Source organism: Xyrauchen texanus, chromosome 30 (genome assembly GCF_025860055.1).
Source record: "Xyrauchen texanus isolate HMW12.3.18 chromosome 30, RBS_HiC_50CHRs, whole genome shotgun sequence".
Classification (NCBI taxonomy): domain Eukaryota; kingdom Metazoa; phylum Chordata; class Actinopteri; order Cypriniformes; family Catostomidae; genus Xyrauchen; species Xyrauchen texanus.
Window position 1 is genome coordinate 32,874,524 of NC_068305.1, and position 22,471 is coordinate 32,896,994.

The following is a 22,471-nucleotide window of genomic DNA, read 5'->3' on the forward strand; positions in this document are numbered from 1 at the left end:
CTATTTTGTTGCAAAAACTTTTTTTATTTAGATAATTTTTTTCAATGTTTGAATAGGAATTCAAGCCGCTTTTGAGAGCAACATTGCAGACACAAAAAACAATAGTATGTGCTTCCCAACTTTTGAAAAGCACCATTTTCCTCTGTATCAGAATTATATTTGATTTCAGCTTTACCTGCCCCCAAAAATCACATAAAATTATCTGTGGTTGGTCACTTTAGATCTCGGTCAAATGGCCCCTTTCTGTCTTTGTGAGTGGTTCTTGGTCAACATTTGCTGTATTGTCAACTAGACATTACAGCAAATTGTTATAAAGTGGTATATACTGTATTATCAAAAGTATGGCTAGGTGAGACTTACTCAGCCTTGGTCTGAGCATACTCAGGATCACTGTCTGAGTAACCTGATCTAAAGCGTATAGAGCACCAGTACTAAGAGATAGTTCCCCACCCAGATCATGCCATTAACTGCTATACAATTTTAATGCCTATCAGCACTTTTTCATGCCTCAATTACAGAGGACTGCACCACAAAGAGACCATTAGGTCATAAGCTGCTTTTTCTGAAAAATGCTATCACGCTCCTTCCATTTAGAAGAAATGGTTGTAGTCAATATCAAAGTCCCACAGACCTGTTTCTTGCCTCATTTCACACCAAATGTTCACATTGATTTTCTCTCTTTTTCTGAACCTCCTTATCATTTTGCATAAGTTGTTTGACAAAGACTTATTTGCAGTACTTAAAACTGGGAGATACTGTTTAGCTCCACTCAAAATTCTCAGTGGTTATTCTGCTGTTCAAATGGAAGCCTTGGGACATTTTGTCAATAACAGGCACAAGATTCATCATTCATTTTTCCATTACTTTTGCAAGACACATTATCCTCTCTCTCTCTCTCTCTCTCTCTCTCTCTCTCTCTCTCTCTCTCTCTCTCTCTCGCTCACTCATCCACTCCATTATCAAGTCTATGGAAGTGCAGCATGTTCTTGGGGGTGCAGCTGTAAGGCTCCATTGACCGTATGCCAGCTTTGCTCTTAAGAGCAGCTTTATAATTCCCAACTCTCCAACAGCCTCAGGTGCTCTGAAATATAAACTGCAAGGAACTACTTCTTGCCAAATCAATCACTGGAGTGGTTCTGTTGTATTGTATATTTAGCAGATCTTGTAACAGTTGAGGCATACTGTAGGTCCAGTGGCTCTGCTGTAGTTGTTTGTTGATGGTACAAGGTGGTCGTTTAAATCACCCTGTTGGCAATTTAGGTTAATTTAATGAGTGTTTTGTTGTGGTTCTTTTTAAATAATGCCTGAGCTCTGAATTACTCAAAGCATTAAACCACACACTTGCTGCCATTTTTGTTAAATTAGAAAATAGCTTAGGTCCTATATTACAACAATATGTGAAACACCTTACCATACCTTGATTTTAGAAGGTCTTAAGTAGTGATAGACAGATATATTGGTCAGGCCATATAATCAGCAGATATTTGGCAATTACGTGATTATTGCCATTGATATCAGTGTTTACTTGGCCAATTAGAACAGTTAACTTTCCTTTTGTGTCAGTTCCAAAATCTACGATAGATTTGTCAATGGATAGTTAACTTTCAAGTTTTCAAGTTGATGTTTTTGTCTTTAAAAGTTTATGCAAATGTAAGTAATTATTTGCATAAAATAAGTGTTTGATTAACTTTAGAAATTTAGTTTACATCTGATTTGCTGTAGTTTAATTGCATTGTGTTTGTCTGCTTTTAAACTAAGCAAAAAAGAAACGTCCTCTCACTATCAACAAGCTTTTATTTTCAGCAAACTTAACATGTGTAAATATTTGTATGTAAAGATTTGTTTGTAATGATCAGGGCTCTTCGCTGGCCATGGCAGAACACTGACATTCCTGTCTTGCAGGAAATCATGCACAGAACGAGCAGTATGGCTGGTGGCATTGTCATGCTGGAGGGTCATATCAGGATGAGCCTTCAGGAAGTGTATCACATGAGGGAGGAGGATGTCTTCCCTGTAACGCACAGCATTAAGGTTGCCTGCAATAACAACAAGCCCAGTTCGATGATGCTGTGACACACCACCCTAGACCATGACGGACCCTCCACCTCCATATTGATCCCGCTCCAGAGTACAGGCCTCGTTGTAATGCTCATTCCTTCGACGATAAACTCGGGTCCGACCATCACCCCTGGTGAGACAAAACCATGACTTGTCAGTGAAGAGCACTTTTTGCCAGTCTTGTCTGGCCCAACGAAGGTGGGGTTGTGCCCATAGGTGACATTGTTACCGGTGATGTCTGGTAAGGACCTGCCTTACAACAGGCCTACAAACCCTCAGTCCAGCCTCTCTCAGCCTATTGCAGACAGATTGAGCACTGATGAAGGGATTGAGCATTCCTGGTTTAATCAGGCAGTTGCTATTGCCATCCTGTACCTGTCCCACAAGTGTGATATTCGCATGTACCAAGCCTGTGCAGGTGTTGTTACACGTGGTCTGCCACTGCGAGGACGATCAGCTGTCCTTCCTGTCTCCCTGTAGCGCTGTCTTAGGTGTCTCACCGTACAGATATTGCAATTTATTTCTCTGGCCACATCTACAGTCCTCATGTCTCCATGTAGCATGCCTAAGGCACGTTCACACTGAGCAGGGACTCTTCTTTCTTTTGGTGTTTTTAAAGTCAGTAGAAAGGTCTCTTTATTGTCCTAAATTTGTATAACTGTTTTGCTGAGATTATATCGGCCATCCTGCTCTCTAGAAATCGGCCATTAAAAAAACATTATCGGTTGACCACTAGTCTTAAGTGACTGATATATCAAATTACATTAGCACCTCTGATTAGTATTCCTAAGGCCTATTCACTTTTTACTCCAGTGAATATTTGTCAGGATAGGTTCATTTTATAAAGTCCATTTCTTTATAGCCATATACCCTCAAGTCTTAGCTACAAAAAAGGTGTCAAACATTTTCACTGTTATTGAATCTTTGGGAATAATTTTACAGTTCATTGAACACATGCTGAGCTTTTCTGACACCTGTTTTCAGTTCACACTGTATGGGGTAAGTCATCATAAAGGAACCTGGTATTAAACTAGTGGTGTAGGTTTCATGTGATCAGGCTTGCTTTTTCTAAGGCAGACAACTCTTCATGAAACAACAAGAATGTAAAAGGTAAAAATATCAAAACAATATTTTGGATAACATTTTTAGTAATTGATAAATTAGATACATTTATGACATGTAAAATACCTGACTTGACTTCCATAAAAAAATACTTTTTGTCGAAAGAACACATTTAAACCTTTTGGTAAAAATCGATCTTCTTAATATAGTTGACCTTTGTCTGATTGTATGCCAGCACAAAAATATGTTGACAGTGAAAATCAAATTTGGAGGCTAGATTTCCAAAAAGTCTTCTTATTTAAGAGACTTTTGAAGTAGGTTTTTTGAAACCAACATACTACATGCTGATATGTGTTGGTGAGTGTGTGTGTGTATATATTAGTAATAACAAGTGTGGCATTCCCCTTTCATATGCATCATCTGGTTTGCCATGACAATACCGTTTAATGGTGGTTTTGATTGTGCATGTTGTTGCTGTAACAAATCCCTTTGGTTCCAGGGAATGAGGAAACGGGACACTGCGTTCCAAAATAATACAGTCTTTATTTGACAAGTCACACTTTTCAGCAGAACACTCTCACATCACACAGACACAGAGCTTGAAGCTCGGCTCTCTCTCTCTTCTGCCACTGTCTCCCCCCTTTTATCTCCAGCATAGCTCACTAGATCACTTTCCCGGACCTCACTCTACACAGACCGGCGTTCGATCACACCCCCGGCTCCACATACCCCACCACCCGACTCAGGCCGGGGAACTGTCCAGCCTGCAACCGACCCCACAACCCCACCCCATTCCGAGTGGCCATAGCCATCTGCACCCCTGGCCTGTGAACCATCTTGAATTTTAAAGGCTGAAGTGCCAGATACCAACAAGTGATCCGTGCATTGGTATCCTTAATGCGGTGGAGCCATTGGAGCAGGACATGATCCGAACAGAGGGTGATGTCCCTCCCAAGCAGGTAGTACTGGAGGGTGAGGACCGCCCATTTGATGGCCAGCACTCTTGCTGTACTATCATCCGATTAATGTACAGCATGGTGTGCTCCTCCCCCTCTACTACCTGGGATAATATAGCCCCCAACCCCTTGTCCTACACGTCCACCTGTAACAAAAAAGGGAGAGAAGTCAGGGGAATGCAAGAGTGGCCCACCTCAGAGTGCAGCTTTCACTTGATTAAACACCTGTTGGCACAGCTCCATCCACTGAACAGGGTCTGGTGTTCCCTTTTTAGTGAGATCAGTCAGCAGGCTGGTGACATCCGAATATATAGGTACAAACCTATAATAATAGCCAACCAGCCCCAGGAACTGTCTCACCCCCTTTTTTGTCTTGGGTCTCGGACAAGCCACAATAGCTGCTGTTTTATCAATTTTTAGATGCACTTGTCCAAGACCCAAGTGCAAACCCAGATACCGTAATTCCACCAGACCAATTACACACTTTCTCAGATTCTGTGATCTAAGGATGGCCCTCAGGTGCTGGATATGCCACTGTCAATCGTTGCTATAAATAATCATATCATCCAGGTAGGCAGCAGCATATACATTGTGCAGGTGGAGAATTTTGTCAATGAGTCATTGAAACATAGCTGGGACCCCAAACAAACCGAACGGAAAAGTAGCAAAACCAAACAGAGTGGAAAAAGCCATTTTCTGTCAGGACATGGGAGTCAAGGGGATCTACCAATAACCCTTCGTTAAATCAAGTGTCGAATAAAAGTGAGCCACACCTAACCGATCAAGCAGTTCATCAATATGAGGCATTAGGTGCGCATCGAATTTAGACACCCCATTAACTTTTCTTTAGTCCACACAAAACTGGAGCATCCCATTGGACTTCAGTACCAAAACCACCAGGCTGGCACTGTCACTGTGGGACTCCTCGATCACACCCATATCAAGCATACCCTTGAGTTGTTCTTGGACCACTTTCTTTTAGTGTTCCTGTAACTGATAGGGATGGAACCGTACCACCACTCCTGGAGTCATCTCAATGTGGTGTTCTATGAGGTTCGTATGACCGAGTAGAGATGAAAACACGTAAGAAAACTCCTTTTGCAACCTGGCAACCTCATTGCCTTGACGGTGAGAGGTGATCGCCACAGGGAACTGGGGTGGTTTGATGGGCGGTTTTTGACTCCACATCCAGACCTAACTCTTGCCTCTCTGGGACGACCATTGCCAAAGCTATGGATACCATCTCTCTCCACGGTTTTAGGAGATTCAGGTGATACATTTTCTGTGCGCAAACTCTATCTGTTCATTTTACCTCATAGTCAACTTCCCCAACTCGTCACGTAATCTCAAAAGACCCTTGCCACTTGGCTAACAATTTAGAGCTCAGTGGGGGTAATAGCATTAGGACCTTATCTCCCAGGGAGAATTCCCGTAACTGAGTGCCCCTGTTATCCAGCCGGGACTGCCGTTCTTGGGCCTGGAGCAAATTCTCCTGTGTTAGTTGCCCTAATGTGTGGAGCTCTCAGGTCTGGAACTTAATTTCTTGTTCTTACTCTCTGAAGGTCCATCCTCCAAATTTTCACTCAGAACATCTAGGATGCCCCGAGGCTTGTGGCCGAAAAGTAATTCAATGGGGGAAAACTCAGGGAAAACCCTGTGGAGGCTTGTGGGACCTCTCATACACAAAAATATTAACCCAATTTTGGGCATCTTCATGTACTAACTTCCAAACCATATTTTTAAGGGTCAGGTTAAATTGCTTAACCAGGCCATCAATCTGAGGATGGTAAACACTGGTGTGGATCGATATAATCTCCAGTAGTTCATAAAGTTCACGGAGTGTACGTGACATAAACAAGGTGCCCTGATCAGTTAGGATCTTTCTGGATCCTAACTCGGGATATAATTTTAAAGAGTGCCTATGCAACACTGCATGCTGAAATGTTGTGCAGGGGCACTGCTTCAGGGTATCAGGTTGCATAATCCACCAAGTCTAATACAAAGCAATGTCGATGAGACGGTTCAGTGTCTTATCTTGCCCTAAATTTCCCGGCATTGGATTATAATGAGCCGCCTGGAAAACCATTTCCTGATGACTTTTCGTAATTAACAAAGCTGTTGTATTTTCTTTTGTTTGGGCGTCGTGCATCACCCAGTATTACTGGCCTTTAATAATTGAAAATTAGGTGTAGAAGAGCGCAATGCCGGGCTGAAGCTGTTGACCATCAATTACACTCAATTGGTCAAAGGCGTGCCTGAGAGACTCGTCTCTTGTCTTCTCCAGAGGGATGGGGTGTAGCCCTCACTTCTCTTCGGGTTTCCCTGACCTGGAGCTGGCATCGACGGCCTAAGCACTGCCTCCCCATCCAGTGCTGTTTAAATCCCACATGGAATTATACTGGCGCAGGACCCATCTGCACACATTTCCCTCAATAATGACTGAAATGCTGGTCAATTCGTACCCAAGATCAGCGGATGGGTTAGGCAGGGTCTTTTTGTCCCTGTAATTGAATAGTAACAGGCATGTATATCCCCATGCACACACCTCACCTTCCCCCAGAGTGCTGTAGGCAAAGCCTCACCTTGAACCAAGCTTTGGTGAATCGATTTCTGATTACAACCTGAATCCACCAGGGCTTGGCATGTAACCCCTTGGATACTCACTGGTATGCGGCAAGTCCCCGCTCGATCGGTGGCAGCTTGTGACGCTTCAGGGATCCGGACCCACAGCCCCACAACCATCACCGGGCATTGATCCTGAATGTGTTCCGGTTCCCTGCAGCACCAGCGCACCGGCCCAGACCTTACTCCCACACATGCGGCCCCGGATTCACCAACCTGGTGGGAATTGGTAACAGGAAAAGAGGTTGTCGGGGCAATAGAATAGCCTGGGTCTGGGGAGCAGGCTTCGGGGCAATGAACTCTCATCCCCGGGGGGTTGGGACAGGCACAGTATGGGATGGGGAAGGGAGAGAGAGAGAGTTGGAGAGAGAACAGGATTCACCGGCTCCCGAATATGCTGCCAAGTGGTCCTCTGCCAGCTAGACTGCCTCTTCCAGCGACGCCAGACAGTGACACTGGACCCACTCCGCTGTTCCCTTTGTCAGACGTTCTACAAACAGCTCCAGTACCATCAGGTTGACTATTCTGTCGGCTCTGTAGCCCTCAGCCAGCAACCACCTCCGACAGGCATCACGGAGTTGTTGGGCGAAGGCGAACGGGCAGTCAAACTCCCCAAATGTCAGCACCTGGAAGAGCTGACAGTGCTGTTCTGGGTTCCAGCCGACCCATTGCAGGATGGCTCATTTCAGGTCAGAGTACTCCGTGGACTCGTGACAGGTAGCTGTTGGGTCACAAGCTGAGGCCCCCCCACCGACAACAGTGGTTATGAGTGGACCGTTCACTGTGAGCCCCAACCCCTCCGCAGCATGCTCAAAAACATCTATGAAGGCTTTGGGGTCATCCTGGGGTTCCATCTTCGTAAGTGTGATCTGAGGCACAGCGGGCATGGTCGGGGTCACTGCTGGATTACCCCCCTGTGGCAGTAAGCTCCAGTTCACCTGTCAGTCCTCCGCCTGGGCATCATGGCCTGGAACCGTTATTCTTGTTTCAACTGCAGCTCCAGGAGGGCCAGATGTTGTATCTGGTGCATCACACACACACACACACACAGCTTGAAGTTCGTCTCTCTCTCTCTCTCTCTCTCTCCTGTTGCCATCTCCTCCCTTTTTATCTCCACCACAGCTTACTGGAAACACAAACAGGTATTAGTACAGGTGTAAATCCTTAACCACTCAGCTTTCCTGGAGCTCACTCTCCCCAGATCGGCAATCGATCACGCCCCGCCTCCACATTTGCATTAACATCCTATGTTAGCATCTTCATTGAAAGTGCAGCATGTTGAAGGGTAGACATACAGCACAGCACAGCCTAAACCAAAACTATTTCCATTTCTTTCTCATCTTTTTAAGTTGCTTTGTTTTTTAATCTTCTTTATCTGTTTAATTCAGTTTGTGTTTCTCTCCCTAGGGCCCTGAACTACCTAAAATTGTACTACTCAGTGTCATTCAGTGAAGAATTTGAGACACTTCTAATTCTTTTTTTTTTTTTTGTAAGTTGACATCTTTGTATCTCTCTCTCTCCCTTTCAACAGTTGCAGAAGATGGCTTTGGTTATAGCTGCCTGCATAAATGTCTGTACGGAGGTATTGTTGATACTACCAAACTACTTTAAGCTGGCACAGTGTTAACACCTGCAGCTTATTATGCCACTGAAACTCCAACACTGCTCACTCCAGGCGTGCTGTGAAAATCACAGGGTCTCCTGATATTAACCCACAGATCTGTCCCTCTTCCACTATGTAATCACAGCTGTAATACCCCAAAGCCCTGACCAGTTTCACAACTGTTATTGCTCTGCTTTCAATGACACTGTTCTCATGTGTCTGTTACTGTATATTCTGTATTTCTAAGACTTTTATATTGTATATGCTAGTCCTTGTGTAAAGTTACGATTAAACAATACTGTATAGACTTGTAAGTATTAACTATAAGTTGTTTGAAAGATATTTACCATTGTATTGCAGGTGACAATAAAGCCTCTCCTTGTGAAACTGCCAAATCTGAAGGAATGGTCTCTTCCATTTCTGTAGGCATGGGATCTTCCTTTGGAAGAATTGGCTCCGTCTGCCATATTCCATGTCACTGATTTGATATTAACATTCTAATTCTCCCTCTGAACTCAGGAATATAAACACACTCTGTTACTGGACTGAAAGTTGTTACTGCAGGTAAACATCAGCAAAAAAATAATAACAGATTGACCTAGCATTGACTCAAAAGCATAGCCTGGTCAGAATCACCATCACCTCTGCTTACAGAAGGAATTATGCCTTTCGGGTTGGGCATTGCAAGTTAAAAGTATTTAGCCAAATTACATTCTGCAGGATTCTTCAAACCTAATGTTTTACCATGGTATATTACAAGATGAATATACTGTACCTTCTCATAGACCATTTTTGGCCAGGTGTACCTCAATTGGAACAACAATTTTTCTGAATGCTCTGCTGAGAAAAAAAATAAAACAGCCTAAAAAAACAAAACAAAAGAAACGTGGTTTTGAATACATCTGTTTTTTTTATTATTATTTCTATCTAAACATGTGCTAGATGGATGACAGTAGTCCCACATCTCTCTGTTTTTTTCAACATCTCATGCATGAGCACTGCTTTTGTAAGATGCAGTGTCAAGTTAAAGAACTTAAACTTTTAAAAATGTGTCTTGAGATTCCTGCATTCTGTTCAATTTGTTGCTCTGTGTCTAGCTTTAATGCAAGAACACATTTGTTCTGAACCGCTCCTAAAATTTGTCAGGCTGGATTGAGTGGTTTTGTGCACTTGTCACTAGTTGGACAACCAGCTTAACACTGACTTGGCAAGGCTGGTAGACTAGCTTAAACCAACTAAGACTAGCAAAGCACCTAAGACTAGTTTAACCTGTTTTTCTCAGCAGTGAGGTGGAGCAAGGGGACAGAGATGGAGGTAGTAGTATAGTGAAAATATATTTCAATAATATTTTACTTTTGCTGTGAACTTTGCTAGCTGTGTTATAATTTTCCTTACACTTTAAAAAAAGAGGGTTTAATTTAAGCAATATCGCATTGGCATCATTGACATCATCTTTTGCATTGCAGAGAAGTTCATATATATTGTGCAAATTAATCAGTCCAGAGAATCAGGTTTCATTTGAGGATTCTGGCTTTCTTGCCCTAATAGCTCTCTTCCCATTTTAAGATCTCAGTTAGCTAGGACTGTACCCAGGGAGTTGAATGTGTGTTCACCCAGATGTAAAAACTACTTTTCCGCTCCTGAATAAGAGTGTTTCTCAGCAAATATTGATATATGCAATAAATTGCCATAAATTTGATTTATTAATCAGCATGCAAAGTAATTTTAATCATTGTTAGTTTAGAAGTTTTCCAAATGTCTAAAAATGCATATTAACTAAGTGGAATTTTAAAGCTGAAGTATGTAATTTATGCACCACAAGCATCAACAAAAGTAATGATTGTGTTCAAACAGGTTTTCCAAACATTCCACTTGTCTGCTGTTGGTCAACCAATGGCTCATGCCTATGGTTAAGCTAATGTTTCTGCATCAGGCTGGTCAGGATGTTCAATCAAACAAATCTTTTGAAAGAATCACAGAACTTTTTAAGAAATCAACCAATAAATGGCTTAATTAAAGCTTTCGCTGCATATTAAGCTGGGGTATTGAATGTATTGAAACCTTTAATACATTATCCACTTTATCTTTAACTAAAAATAAAGCAGTATTTTATATGATCACCAAATACAGTATTTTCTTATGCAAAGCATTATGACCTGAGAAATGCCATAAAAAGAGAGATATTTGCAAATATTCCTTGAATTCATCTAAACAAATAATGTACAATAACATTAATTACTACAATGAAGCTTTAAAATAAATTATCTTTTCTCTAACCTTTTAAATTTAGGACTTACTAATTGAACAGGTTACAGTGCATCCTCAGAGATGGGTGTAGCCAGAAGTTAAGCTGCAGAAGCCATTACTCACTGGCAGACATTAGATCATAAAACCACAACAGTCCTGTGCATTTTAATAACACCTTAAAGAGAGTCAGCTGCTTGCTTTAGCAGTTTTGATGGTTTACTTTTAGTTCTGTGAAGCACCAGAGTTAACAAGTTCAGTTGCCTTTTCTGATTGGTTGGCTGCCTCTTCACTCTATGTCTCCATTGGGCGTGAAGGCTCTCTGAACCATATATACTGTATAGGATATCAATCTATTATCCAATCTGTCCTCCAGGTTATGACTTTGCTGCCGTGTTGGAATGGTTCGCTGAGCGCGTGGATCGCATCATTCTGCTGTTCGACGCCCACAAGCTGGACATCTCAGATGAATTCTCTGAGGTTATCAAGGCTCTCAAGAACCACGAGGACAAGATCCGTGTGGTGCTCAACAAGGCCGACCAGATCGAGACGCAGCAACTGATGCGTGTCTATGGCGCCCTCATGTGGTCACTGGGAAAGATCGTCAACACCCCCGAGGTGATCCGTGTCTACATTGGCTCATTCTGGTCACATCCGTTGTTGATCCCAGACAATCGCAAGCTGTTTGAGGCGGAAGAGCAGGACCTGTTCAAGGACATCCAGTCACTGCCACGCAATGCTGCCCTCCGCAAACTCAATGATCTCATCAAGAGAGCTCGCCTTGCTAAGGTAAACTTCAATCAATTTAACCTTTGAAATTTGGCAAATAATCTAGAAGCCAAATGCCCACATCTACTGCAGATGCCATAAAAGCACCGTAATATTAGTTAGTAAGACTTTTGTGATTCTCCTGTTCCATTGGGAAAAAAAACATTATAGTTGTCATGAATTGGATTTTCATTTTGTTTTATAATGTTCCTTGAGGTCTACTTCTAATGTTAGTGTGATTGTTTCATTAAAAGTAGTCAAAATTTAGGAATAATTGGTCATTTTCTATCCAGTTTTTGTGCCTCTGATACAAATGCTCCATATTTTGGGGCATGTGTTTGTGAAGACTTAAGTGGTCAGGGCCACTTTTTTGGGCTGTAAATGCCCACTGCTGTGATTGGGTAACCTCTTTGCTCGTTTATAACTGTGAAAGGATACATTTACATGTAAACGTATACAGGATACATTCACCAGTGTCATTCATCATATAATCATCTTTCATTATATATTCAGTGTAGTGACAAATGCATACATATTTCATTACAATGAGTCATGTTTTCATTAAAAAGGAAAGAGATTGTCTAAATACAGTATATTGATGTCTATACTCTTTAGGTGCATCTGTGGCAATTGTGCCATCATGCTAACAGAACAAGAAAATATATGCTGCATGGAGATCCCTGTGCATTAAAACTAATACACAAGGATCTAAAATCACTAGGATCAAATCAAATACTTAGTACACATCTAACAGTATGTAACATACGAAGCAAAACAGTTAACATGGATACTCACACTTGTTTGTTGCGACATCACTGTTGGGTCCAGTATAGTTGCCACTGCATCAACTTTTAATTTAAGTCTCATGGTAAGTTTGATTTTCTGATTCATGACCCCTTTAAATGGGTTTGGAACTACATGAGGGTGTGTAAATAATGACAGAATGTTCAGTTTAGTTAAACTATTCCTTTAAGTCCAAAAGCCTTGGGTGATTTGTTTTCTTTAAATCTCAGCACCAAACCACTACTGACACTAGAGGCGGAAAACAACTGGCTAGCAAATTTTGTTCAAACAAAAACAAACTATGCACTTATGCATTTACTTAGTCTAGGCACTTATGCATTTTACACATTGATGTTCAAAGGGAGAGTATTTAGTTGTGAGATTCAGAATAACATTTCCATCTTGTCTCTGTTTCTCCATTCCGTCATGTTTTTGATGTGGTCCAGCATATAGCTAAGTGTAGAAGTAATGGCAGTCTGTATATGTATTTTTTGTGTTTATGGGGCTGTTGTGTGTCTGATCTATTTGCAAGCCTTTTCTCAGTAATTAGGCCATTTTCTAAACTGCACAATGTGTTGTTGTGGCTCTGTATCTGACCCTGATGTTTGTTTACATTTTTTATCTAAACTGAACTAAGAGGCTTTTTTGTCTATCATCAGACACATATTTACCTCTGTACATTCTGTCATTTTTAGTCCAAGCTTGATACAGCCATAATCAGTTGGCTGTTTTTGTGACAGTATTACAAAAAAGAATTGTGTTGGTACACATTGATGGTATTAGATGGTAAATACATACCACTATGATATACAGTAGCCCCAAAATATTAATATTTGGACAATTGAGTTGCATTTCAAAATGTATGAATGTACATTCACACTTTTTAAGCATAACACTTCACATAAAAGTTGTTTGTTAGATTTTAAGCAAGGAATAATTGTTGACAGACTGGTGAATTGGTAAGGGATAATGTACAGTCAGCCAGTTGTTACCAGGAACCCGACGCAAAGAGGAGGGGTCTTGTATCACCCTGAAGGGGTTTGTTTTGCAATAACAACCGACTGTCTGTACATTATCCCCCGTATTACATCACTACAAACCAAATAAATAAATACATGGACATAAAATATTGATTTGTGTTGAAATTATGTCATTTGAGAAGAAATCTCTGAACAGCTGGAATCAACCTAAAAACCGGTTCTGTTGGTGCTTATTTTGTGAGAATGTCTGACTCCTCCATAAGCAGCCTATTACAAGACTACTTGCCAAATATTTAAATAAATGGACATGAAACGTTGATTTGCACTGAAATTCTGAAATTATGTGAGAAGAAAAAAAAATGGCTTGTTGTTTACTTTGTAAAAATTACCGTCTGACTCCTCAGTATTCAGCCTATTACAAGACTACTTGCCAAATAACTAAATAAATGCACATGAAACTTTGATTTGAGCCGAGAAGCAGGAGAGATGGCTTTCAGAACCTGGATGAGTGGTCTGATGTATCTTAATCATGTGTTAATAATGTGCGGTTGTTACAAAGCAATATCTGCTAAATGGTGCATTGACCAATCACAATCGAGTATTCCAGAGCGCTGTGTAAATAATCATGATAAAATAATAGATAAACTGTTCAAAAGGAATACAAGCAGTATATGGACAGTTTCTGGTTGGCAAACCTTGTGGAAACTAATGTTATGAACGTCACCTGCTGTTATTTTTTAGGGCCTATATTTATGTATCATAGTGTTTACATGGTAACTAAATGCCATTGTATGTCCAGAAAGCCATTATATTACCATAGTACGTTGTCCAAAATTATGGCTACAATCACAAAATCAATTGTACCTTTTCGTACTTATTGTAAGAAAATAACAAAATAGTTTGAAAAAAGGCAAACAAAGAATGTTTTGTTTTATGGTTTCTGTAAAAAAAAAATAAAAAAAAAAATATATATATATATATATATATATATATATATATATATATATATACATATTTATATATATATATATATATATATATACAAATACAGGTGAAACTCGAAAAATTAGAATATCGTGCAAAAGTTCATTAATTTCAGTAATTCAACTTAAAAGGTGAAACTAATATATTATATAGACTCATTACAAGCAAAGTAAGATATTTCAAGCCTTTATTTGATATAATTTTGATGATTATGGCTTACAGCTTATGAAAAACCCAAATTCAGAATCTCAGAAAATTAGAATATTACATGAAATCAATAAAAAAAGGATTTTAAATACAGAAATGTCGGCCCTCTGAAAAGTATAATCATGCATATGTACTCAGTACTTGGTTTGGGCCCCTTTTGCATTAATTACTGCCTCAATGCGGCGTGGCATGGATGCTATCAGCCTGTGGCACTGCTGAGGTGTTATGGAAGACCAAGATGCTTCAATAGCGGCCTTCAGCTCTTCTGCATTGTTTGGTCTCATGTCTCTCATCTTTCTCTTGGCAATGCCCCATCGATTCTCTATGGAGTTCAGGTCAGGCGAGTTTGCTGGCCAATCAAGCACAGTAATACCATGGTCATTGAACCAGGTTTTGGTACTTTTGGCAGTGTGGGCAGGTGCCAAGTCCTGCTGGAAAATGAAGTCAGCATCTCCATAAAGCTTGTCTGCTGAAGGAAGCATGAAGTGCTCTAAAATGTCCCGGTAGACGGCTGCGTTGACTCTGGACTTAATAAAGCACAGTGGACCAACACCAGCCGATGACATGGCTCCCCAAACCAACACAGACTGTGGAAACTTCACACTGGACTTCAAGCATCTTGGATTGTGTGCCTCTCCATTCTTCCTCCAGACTCTGGGACCTTGGTTTCCAAATGAGATGCAAAATTTGCTCTCATCAGAAAAGAGGACTTTGGACCACTGAGCAACAGACCAGTTCTTTTTTTCTTTAGCCCAGGTAAGACGTTTGACATTTGAACCCCATTGTCCAGGACCCGTCTGTGTGTGGTGGCTCTTGATGCAGTAACTCCAGCCTCAGTCCACTCCTTGTGAAGCTCCCCCACACAATTGAATGGCCTTTTCCTGACAATCCTCTCCAGGCTACGGTCATCCCTGCTGCTTGTGCACCTTTTTCTTCCACACTTTTCCCTTCCACTTAACTTTCTATTAATGTGCTTTGATACAGCACTTTGAGAACATCCAACTTCTTTTGCAATTACCTTTTGAGGCTTTCCCTCCTTGTGGAGGGTGTCAATGATGGTTTTCTGCACAACTGTCAGGTCAGCAGTCTTCCCCATGATTGTGAATTCAACTGAACCAGACTGAGAGACCATTTAAAGGCTCAGGAACCCTTTGCAGGTGTTTAGCTGATTAGAGTGTGACACTTTGAGCCTACAATACTGAACCTTTTCACAATATTCTAATTTTCTGAGATTCTGAATTTGGGGTTTTCATAAGCTGTAAGCCATAATCATCAAAATTATATCAAATAAAGGCTTGAAATATCTTACTTTGCTTGTAATGAGTCTATATAATATATTAGTTTCACCTTTTAAGTTGAATTACTTAAATTAATGAACTTTTGCACGATATTCTAATTTTTTGAGTTTCACCTGTATATATATATATATATATATATATATATATATATATATATATATATATATATATATATATATATATATATATATAGTATATAGACAACGATCAACCCTATATATCACCTAAATTGAACATGAATGAAATAAATTAAACATGAGAGTCATGGAAGACATTTGTTCTGTAAGAATTTTGCTGCATTATGATGACTAGACTAGAAAATTGAAAGAAAGTCCTTGCTTTGACTCAGAGGTCAGATGATTAGTGAGGATTGTTGGATGTGCTGAAAGATTCTGAGAGATTGTGAGTCATGATGTCCTTTCAAATAAAGGCGCAGTTAATAATGTCTATCATCCTTCAGATGACAAGACCTATACATTTTAACCATCTTTTATGCTTTAAGAATAAAAAAAAAAGAAATATGTGAAAATTCTTGAAGACGGGGAGTATTTGGGGAACCTTAACAACATGGAAAGCTATTGAAACATCTAAGAAATTATCTGATGAAATAGTCTTCATCTTTTCTTTTCTTTTCATCTTATCTTTTGTCCACAGGTGTAAGGCCCATTGCCAGCTAGATTCCACATTATAACACTGTTTTCAACAGCAGTCCACTTCCTAAATATATAAAAGAACACCAACTTAGGTAGTCAAACATAAAGCTGTCATTTAAAAGGAAACTGAAACACACAGATGTCAATTCATTTACGTCTGAATTCCTTGATTATCCCCATTGGGTACATTGGGTACTGTTGTTACTGGTCAAACTCAAATTAAAACTCCAGATCCAGCTGGTTCCATTAAAAAAGAACATATAGTTTGTCTCTGACCTGTCTCTGACCTCTCCCTGTCCCTCACCCTGATCATAGAGATGTGCTTCCCCTCCTGTCATCATTTATAGTCATCTTTCCTCCCACCCTGTGGTCGGCCTGGACCACTCTGCTGTCATGATGATTAATTTAGTAGCTTGTGTATTCTTGCTACTATCAAGCTTTGTATTGAATGTTTTGATGTATGTTTGGGCTGAATTTAGTAGTCTTGAGCTGTTTTATATACTGTGTGTGTGTGTGTAGTGCATGTGTATATATATATATATATATATATATATATATATATATATATATATATATATATATATATATATATATATATATATACACAATTAATCGCAATGCCCCGGACCATAACAAGGTAGATTCCTGAGAAATGCGAGCTTGTATTACCACCTGTTTACTCCAGAGGGCAGTAAGTGAAATAAGTATATGAGCAATGCACAGTTTATAGAGTGATGAAAACACTTCAGTAGGCAGAACAACACAAACATGCGTTATGTTCTTGCATTCAAAACACTTGAAGGAGCGCAAATGCAAAAACTAAAGATGTGTTTAAACATAGAGTATTAAACTATATTTAACTTGACACAGTGACCTAAACATTTTATGTTTATGACACAATGCACCCAAGACACTACAGAAGCATGTCTGATGCAGGTGTAGATTGACTGGGCTCTCATAATAAATCTCCAACTGATTGAGAAATTCATTTGTGAAATGGATTGCTGTGAACTGTATGCAAAAGATTGGCTTATGTTCAATAATATGGTAGTAAACAATACATTGTGTTCTAAAGCCGCTTTTGTATTGTCTTATCAATTATTAACTCTTCTGCCACAAGAATGTAATGCATTTTAATTACCTGAATATTTTTATATATATATATATATATATATATATATATATATATATATATATATATATATATATATATATATATATGTATATCTTGTTAAAATATTTAAAGATAACTATGTATAATTATATATTGATATAAATATGTATAATCATTATATATTGAATTATTGTTATATGAGGGGCTTTCTCAGCAAATATTTGTATATGCGATTAAATACGATTAATCGGGACACCATGTAATTAATTCGATAAAAAATTGAAATCCATTGACAGCCTCATATTTATATATATATACACACACATATACAGTATACTGTAGCATTTCACCCTGTGAATCTGATTCATTCTTTTTTAGACTTACTTTTTTTTCTACTCTCACAGGTTCATGCATACATCATTAGCTCATTGAAGAAAGAGATGCCTTCAGTCTTTGGGAAAGATAACAAAAAGAAGGAGCTGATTAACAGCCTGGGAGAGATTTACAACCGCATTGAGAGAGAACACCAGATTTCCCCGGGAGACTTTCCCAATCTGAAGAAAATGCAGGTATGTTCAATTTAATGCATGAATAATACTTATTTAAGTATGTGGGCTGTTTCACATTTACCACCACTCAGATTAAAAATCATCTTAAAAGGGCTTTGAAAGGGGCTTTCTCTGGCATCAATGGAGATGTTTCAGTGCACATTCAGATTCTTCATTAATTGTCTTACACTGTTTAATGCAAGAAAGTCTGTACAACACATTTACAAACACAAGCGATTTCTGTATCCTTGTAGCCAATCCCCTAATTATTATCCCCAATTTCTCCTAATCAATTTTAGTTCCTTTAGAAAACTTTTCAACCACTCATTAAAAAAACAAAACAAAACAAAAAAAAAATGCTTTTTCAATCTAGTCCTTGGCATCTATCCTATGATCCTAAGAAAAATTCATAAAAAATAAATTTTATTAATTTTATCGTTCAGAAGACATAAGCCAATATGTTTTTGGGTCTGGCCCATATTGACTATCTTGCCTCTATTTTGTGAGCACAATATTCAAACTTAACAAAACTTGGTACACATGGACAACAGTACTTGCTGAGGGAACATGCCAAATGTCATCCTACTCTGATACTAGGTGGCAATATAACTTAAGAAAATCCAAATTGTGCAATTGTTCAAAGCTTTTGAAATTTGACACCAAAATAATTGTGCACATGGCATCTACTGGACTATTGTGTCAAATATGGCTATTTTGGTCATGTTCTCTTCACATGTGCTTAAATACAATAATTACCCCTTGCAGCTATATTTAATTCTATGTTGTTTTTTTATTTTTTTATTAAAGCAACTGTTTTAGGCTTTGTTCACACTGCACGCAGAACTTATTTGGTTTTCAAATCTGATCTGTCGGCACTGTCATTTGGCAAGTGATAAAATATAAACCATTTGTTCAGACAGTGTTGACAATATCTGGTGTATCTACATCAGTTGCTATAGTAATGATGTAAGTGTCAGCATAATGCCAAGAGACTTTCTCATACTACAACTGAGAGTAGCTGTCAGCATGGAAATATAGGACAGAATACTGGAAATTTTACTTATGACATCTCACTGTGAAGCTGAACTTACAAGGTCATGAGAGTACATAAGCGACATGCTGTTACCCCTTTTCTCCTGTAGTTTCCTTTCTCCCTCTACACTTTCCTACATAATAAAGACAAAAAATGGAGACACATTCCAAAACCTTTAAGCAGATTTCAAACCACAGAAGATAAATTAACAAAATGTATTTTTCGGATTTGCCAAAAAAATCTGTTTTTGCTGCCTGTCTAAATAAAGCCTTTTGAACCAATAATTTTTTTTTACATCCATGTTAATTCTTGCTTTCTTTCCTACTGTTTAGGAGCAGCTTCAGGCACATGACCTAAATAAGTTCCAACCTTTGAAAATTAAACTCTTGGACACGGTGGATGACATGCTGGCCAACGACATCGCCCAACTCATGGTGCTGGTGCGGCAAGAGGAGACCCAGCACCCCAACCAGGTGGTGAAAGGTGGTGCCTTTGAGGGCACCATGAACGGGCCATTTGGTCACGGCTATGGCGAGGGAGCCGGCGAGGGCATTGACGAAGTGGAGTGGGTTGTGGCTCGCGACAAACCCATGTATGATGAAATTTTCTACACTCTCTCGCCTGTCAATGGCAAAGTGACTGGTGCCAATTCCAAGAAGGAGATGGTTAAGTCCAAGTTGCCAAACACTGTGCTAGGTAAGATTTGGAAGCTGGCTGACATTGACAAAGATGGAATGCTTGATGATGAGGAGTTTGCCTTGGCTAACCATCTCATTAAGGTCAAATTAGAAGGTCACGAGCTTCCAAGTGAACTGCCTGCTCATCTTGTGCCACCTTCCAAGAGAAAAGTTCCAGAGTAACATACAGCATGATTGATGTGGTTTGGAATTGGGATTGATTTTGGAAAAGCGGTTGTTGTGAATTCAGGTTGCAATTCATTTTTTGTGGAATTGAAGATGGTTGGACAACTTTCCTTCTTATTATATAGAAGGAAAGCAGTGACTCTTCTGAAATATGTGATTATGTTTTAGTAGAAAGAATGGATTTCAAATGATCCACCAACAAACTGTGGATGTTTTTATTAAGTTGTAGTTTTATTCTGTTTCATTATCACTTATTTTTTATAAACAAATCACACTGTCTGCAATGTCTAAAAACCATTGATGACTTGCACATTTTTATGCCTCAATTACAAATGCTTACGATGGGATTTTGCTCAACTGTTTAGCTTTTATCACTCTAAAGCTTGATCATTCATCCATGTGTTATATTTTCATTCAATTCAAACAAATTTTTTTCAGGAGAGAGGAGACATTGATTACCACAGGAAAATATGTAAACCTTATACCTGTTTCACACATCTCGTGTCTGCTGTATGCAAGTAATGCAGATACATTTATGCACTGAGCATGATAAAACTGTATTTAGAAGTCACTGTACACCTATTTATCAACACTATTTTTTGCAATATAGACATTTATGAAACAACAAAATAAATAGACTACCCACAGTCATGGAAAACCTGAAGAAAATAAAAGTGTAAAAAATCTTTAAAATGTATTTAAAAAAATAAAAATAATGGAAATTTGTAATAGCAAATCGATTTTTTTTTTCTGTTATGCTCAGCTCACACTAGCCCTAATATTTCAAAGACTATACATTTCTCTTTTTGAGTGCAGTCTCCATAGATTAAAAATAAAAAAATCCTAATCCAATCACAAACAACAGGAAAACAACTTAAAACAAACAACCCTCTACGTGTGCCTGTTGTTACAGTTACACGGCTGCTACACTTACATGCTGCTGAAACGAGACGTGTGAAACAAGCCTTATTCTGAATCTTTGATTTAGTAGTTATTCTAAGTGCACAACTGATCAAATGTAACAATTTTAAAAAGCTAAATTTCTTGGGTGTAACTGTTATTCTCTTCTTGTGAAGGCAGCATCTTAATGAATGCGAGTCCTTTCTAGCCTGACAAAGAGACTGTTAAAACTGTATAGACGTCATGTCAGAAGACTCAATGTTTAGTATTTAGGTGGACCCATAGAGCTAGTATCCTTGTTAATAGTCTACTGTATGTTATATTGCCTAAAATATCTAAACTAACTTGGGTTATAGAGTGCATATAGAGTTAAAATTTTGATTTTCAAAAAACAAAATGATGCTGCTATACAGCTTTTACACTTTATTTAGGTGATTTCCATTCAAATGAGCTTGCCTGAGTGTTTACATGCTAACACACTCTGTGCATTATCGTTGAAAATGCAGCGGCTTAGGATCTAATATGTATTTAGTAATATTATTTTATTATACTTACCCTCATAGTAATCATATAAGCATTTAAAGTCTTAATCTCTGTATTCACCCCTTGACAAGCAGTTTTAGCTGTCGCATTTTCTTATGAATTTATTTTATTTTCCGGTTCTCATCTGCTTTGATTTACTTACTGGATGTGAAGCATTTCCACTGATATCCTGGTTAGGACACTGTTTGGGACAACTTAAAAGTTGCCTGTTAAGTTTGATTAGAGAAATCACCTTGACAGTCAGAATAATGTTTGCAAGTTGTGTAAAAAAAACTAACTGTATCAATGGAATTAAGATTGTTTTTTTTTATGATAATGAACCCCACCACAACTTATCAGGGCTTGTATTAATCATTAGCAGAAGAATTGAGCCTATAAGCTGCCTTGGTGCCTTTGGACACACCCATCTCAATCAGAGTTTTCATGTGACACTAGAGATGTACAAAGCACATTGTCATATTCTGCAATGTCATTTCATGCTAATAAAATAAACATGAACATTCTACAAAGACTTTCATTGATGCTGAAGTTGTAGTTTCATACCATTTCCAACATTGCTCATGAATTGCACGAGATTTTTCCTGTTTGCCACAATGCAGAGTTGGACATTTGTGTATTTGACCAAGTATGTACATGTACATGTATGTGGGTGCAAAACGATTTGCAAATGTTTTGTGAAGTAGCTTATGTTTGTGTGCTTGTGCAAAGCACTGATGCTCTGTTGTGTGTTATGTGTTTTAACCAGTGTGGACAAACTATGTGAAACACTACTGTACAGGGAGGTGGACATTATTCTAAATAAAGATCTAACTCATTTAATGGACCCCTCTGTGTTGTGGTTTTCTACTTCAGTTTTGTTACATGTTGACTCTCATCATTTACTCACCATCAAGCCATCCCCATGTGTTTGACTTTCTATCTTCTGCTGAACACAAATTAAGATTTTTAGAAGAATATTTCAGCTAATTCTGTAATCCATCTGACTCCAGTGATTACATACATATCTTCAGAAGTGATATGATGGGTGTGACTGAGCAACAGATCAGTATTTAAAGGGTTAGTTCACCCAAAAATGAAAATTTTCCCATAATTTACTCACCCTCAAACCATCCTAGTTGTAAATGACTTTCTTCTTTCAGCCAAACACAATGTGTTCGGAGTTATATAAAAAAATATCCTGCCTCTTCCAAGCTTTATAATCGGAATGAATGGTACCTTAGATTTTGAAGCCCAAAAAAGTGTATCCATCCAT

The 22,471-nt window shown here is 38.8% G+C and overlaps 1 protein-coding gene across 2 annotated transcripts in view; it reads left to right on the top strand.

Moving 5' to 3' along the window:
- Positions 1 to 22,031, top strand: part of LOC127623550 (EH domain-containing protein 3-like) — a 38,132-nt gene extending 16,101 nt beyond the window's left edge. Inside the window, exons 4-7 of one of the 2 annotated variants that reach the window (XM_052097931.1) lie at positions 8,230 to 8,280; positions 10,922 to 11,334; positions 17,737 to 17,901; positions 19,246 to 22,031. In XM_052097931.1, the coding sequence (XP_051953891.1) occupies positions 8,230 to 8,280; positions 10,922 to 11,334; positions 17,737 to 17,901; positions 19,246 to 19,773 (1,157 nt within the window). In that variant the 3' untranslated portion in view covers positions 19,774 to 22,031. The remainder of the gene's footprint in view (positions 1 to 8,229; positions 8,281 to 10,921; positions 11,335 to 17,736; positions 17,902 to 19,245) is intronic. The other variant, XM_052097932.1, reaches the window with a different exon arrangement.
- Positions 22,032 to 22,471: the final 440 nt, after the last annotated feature.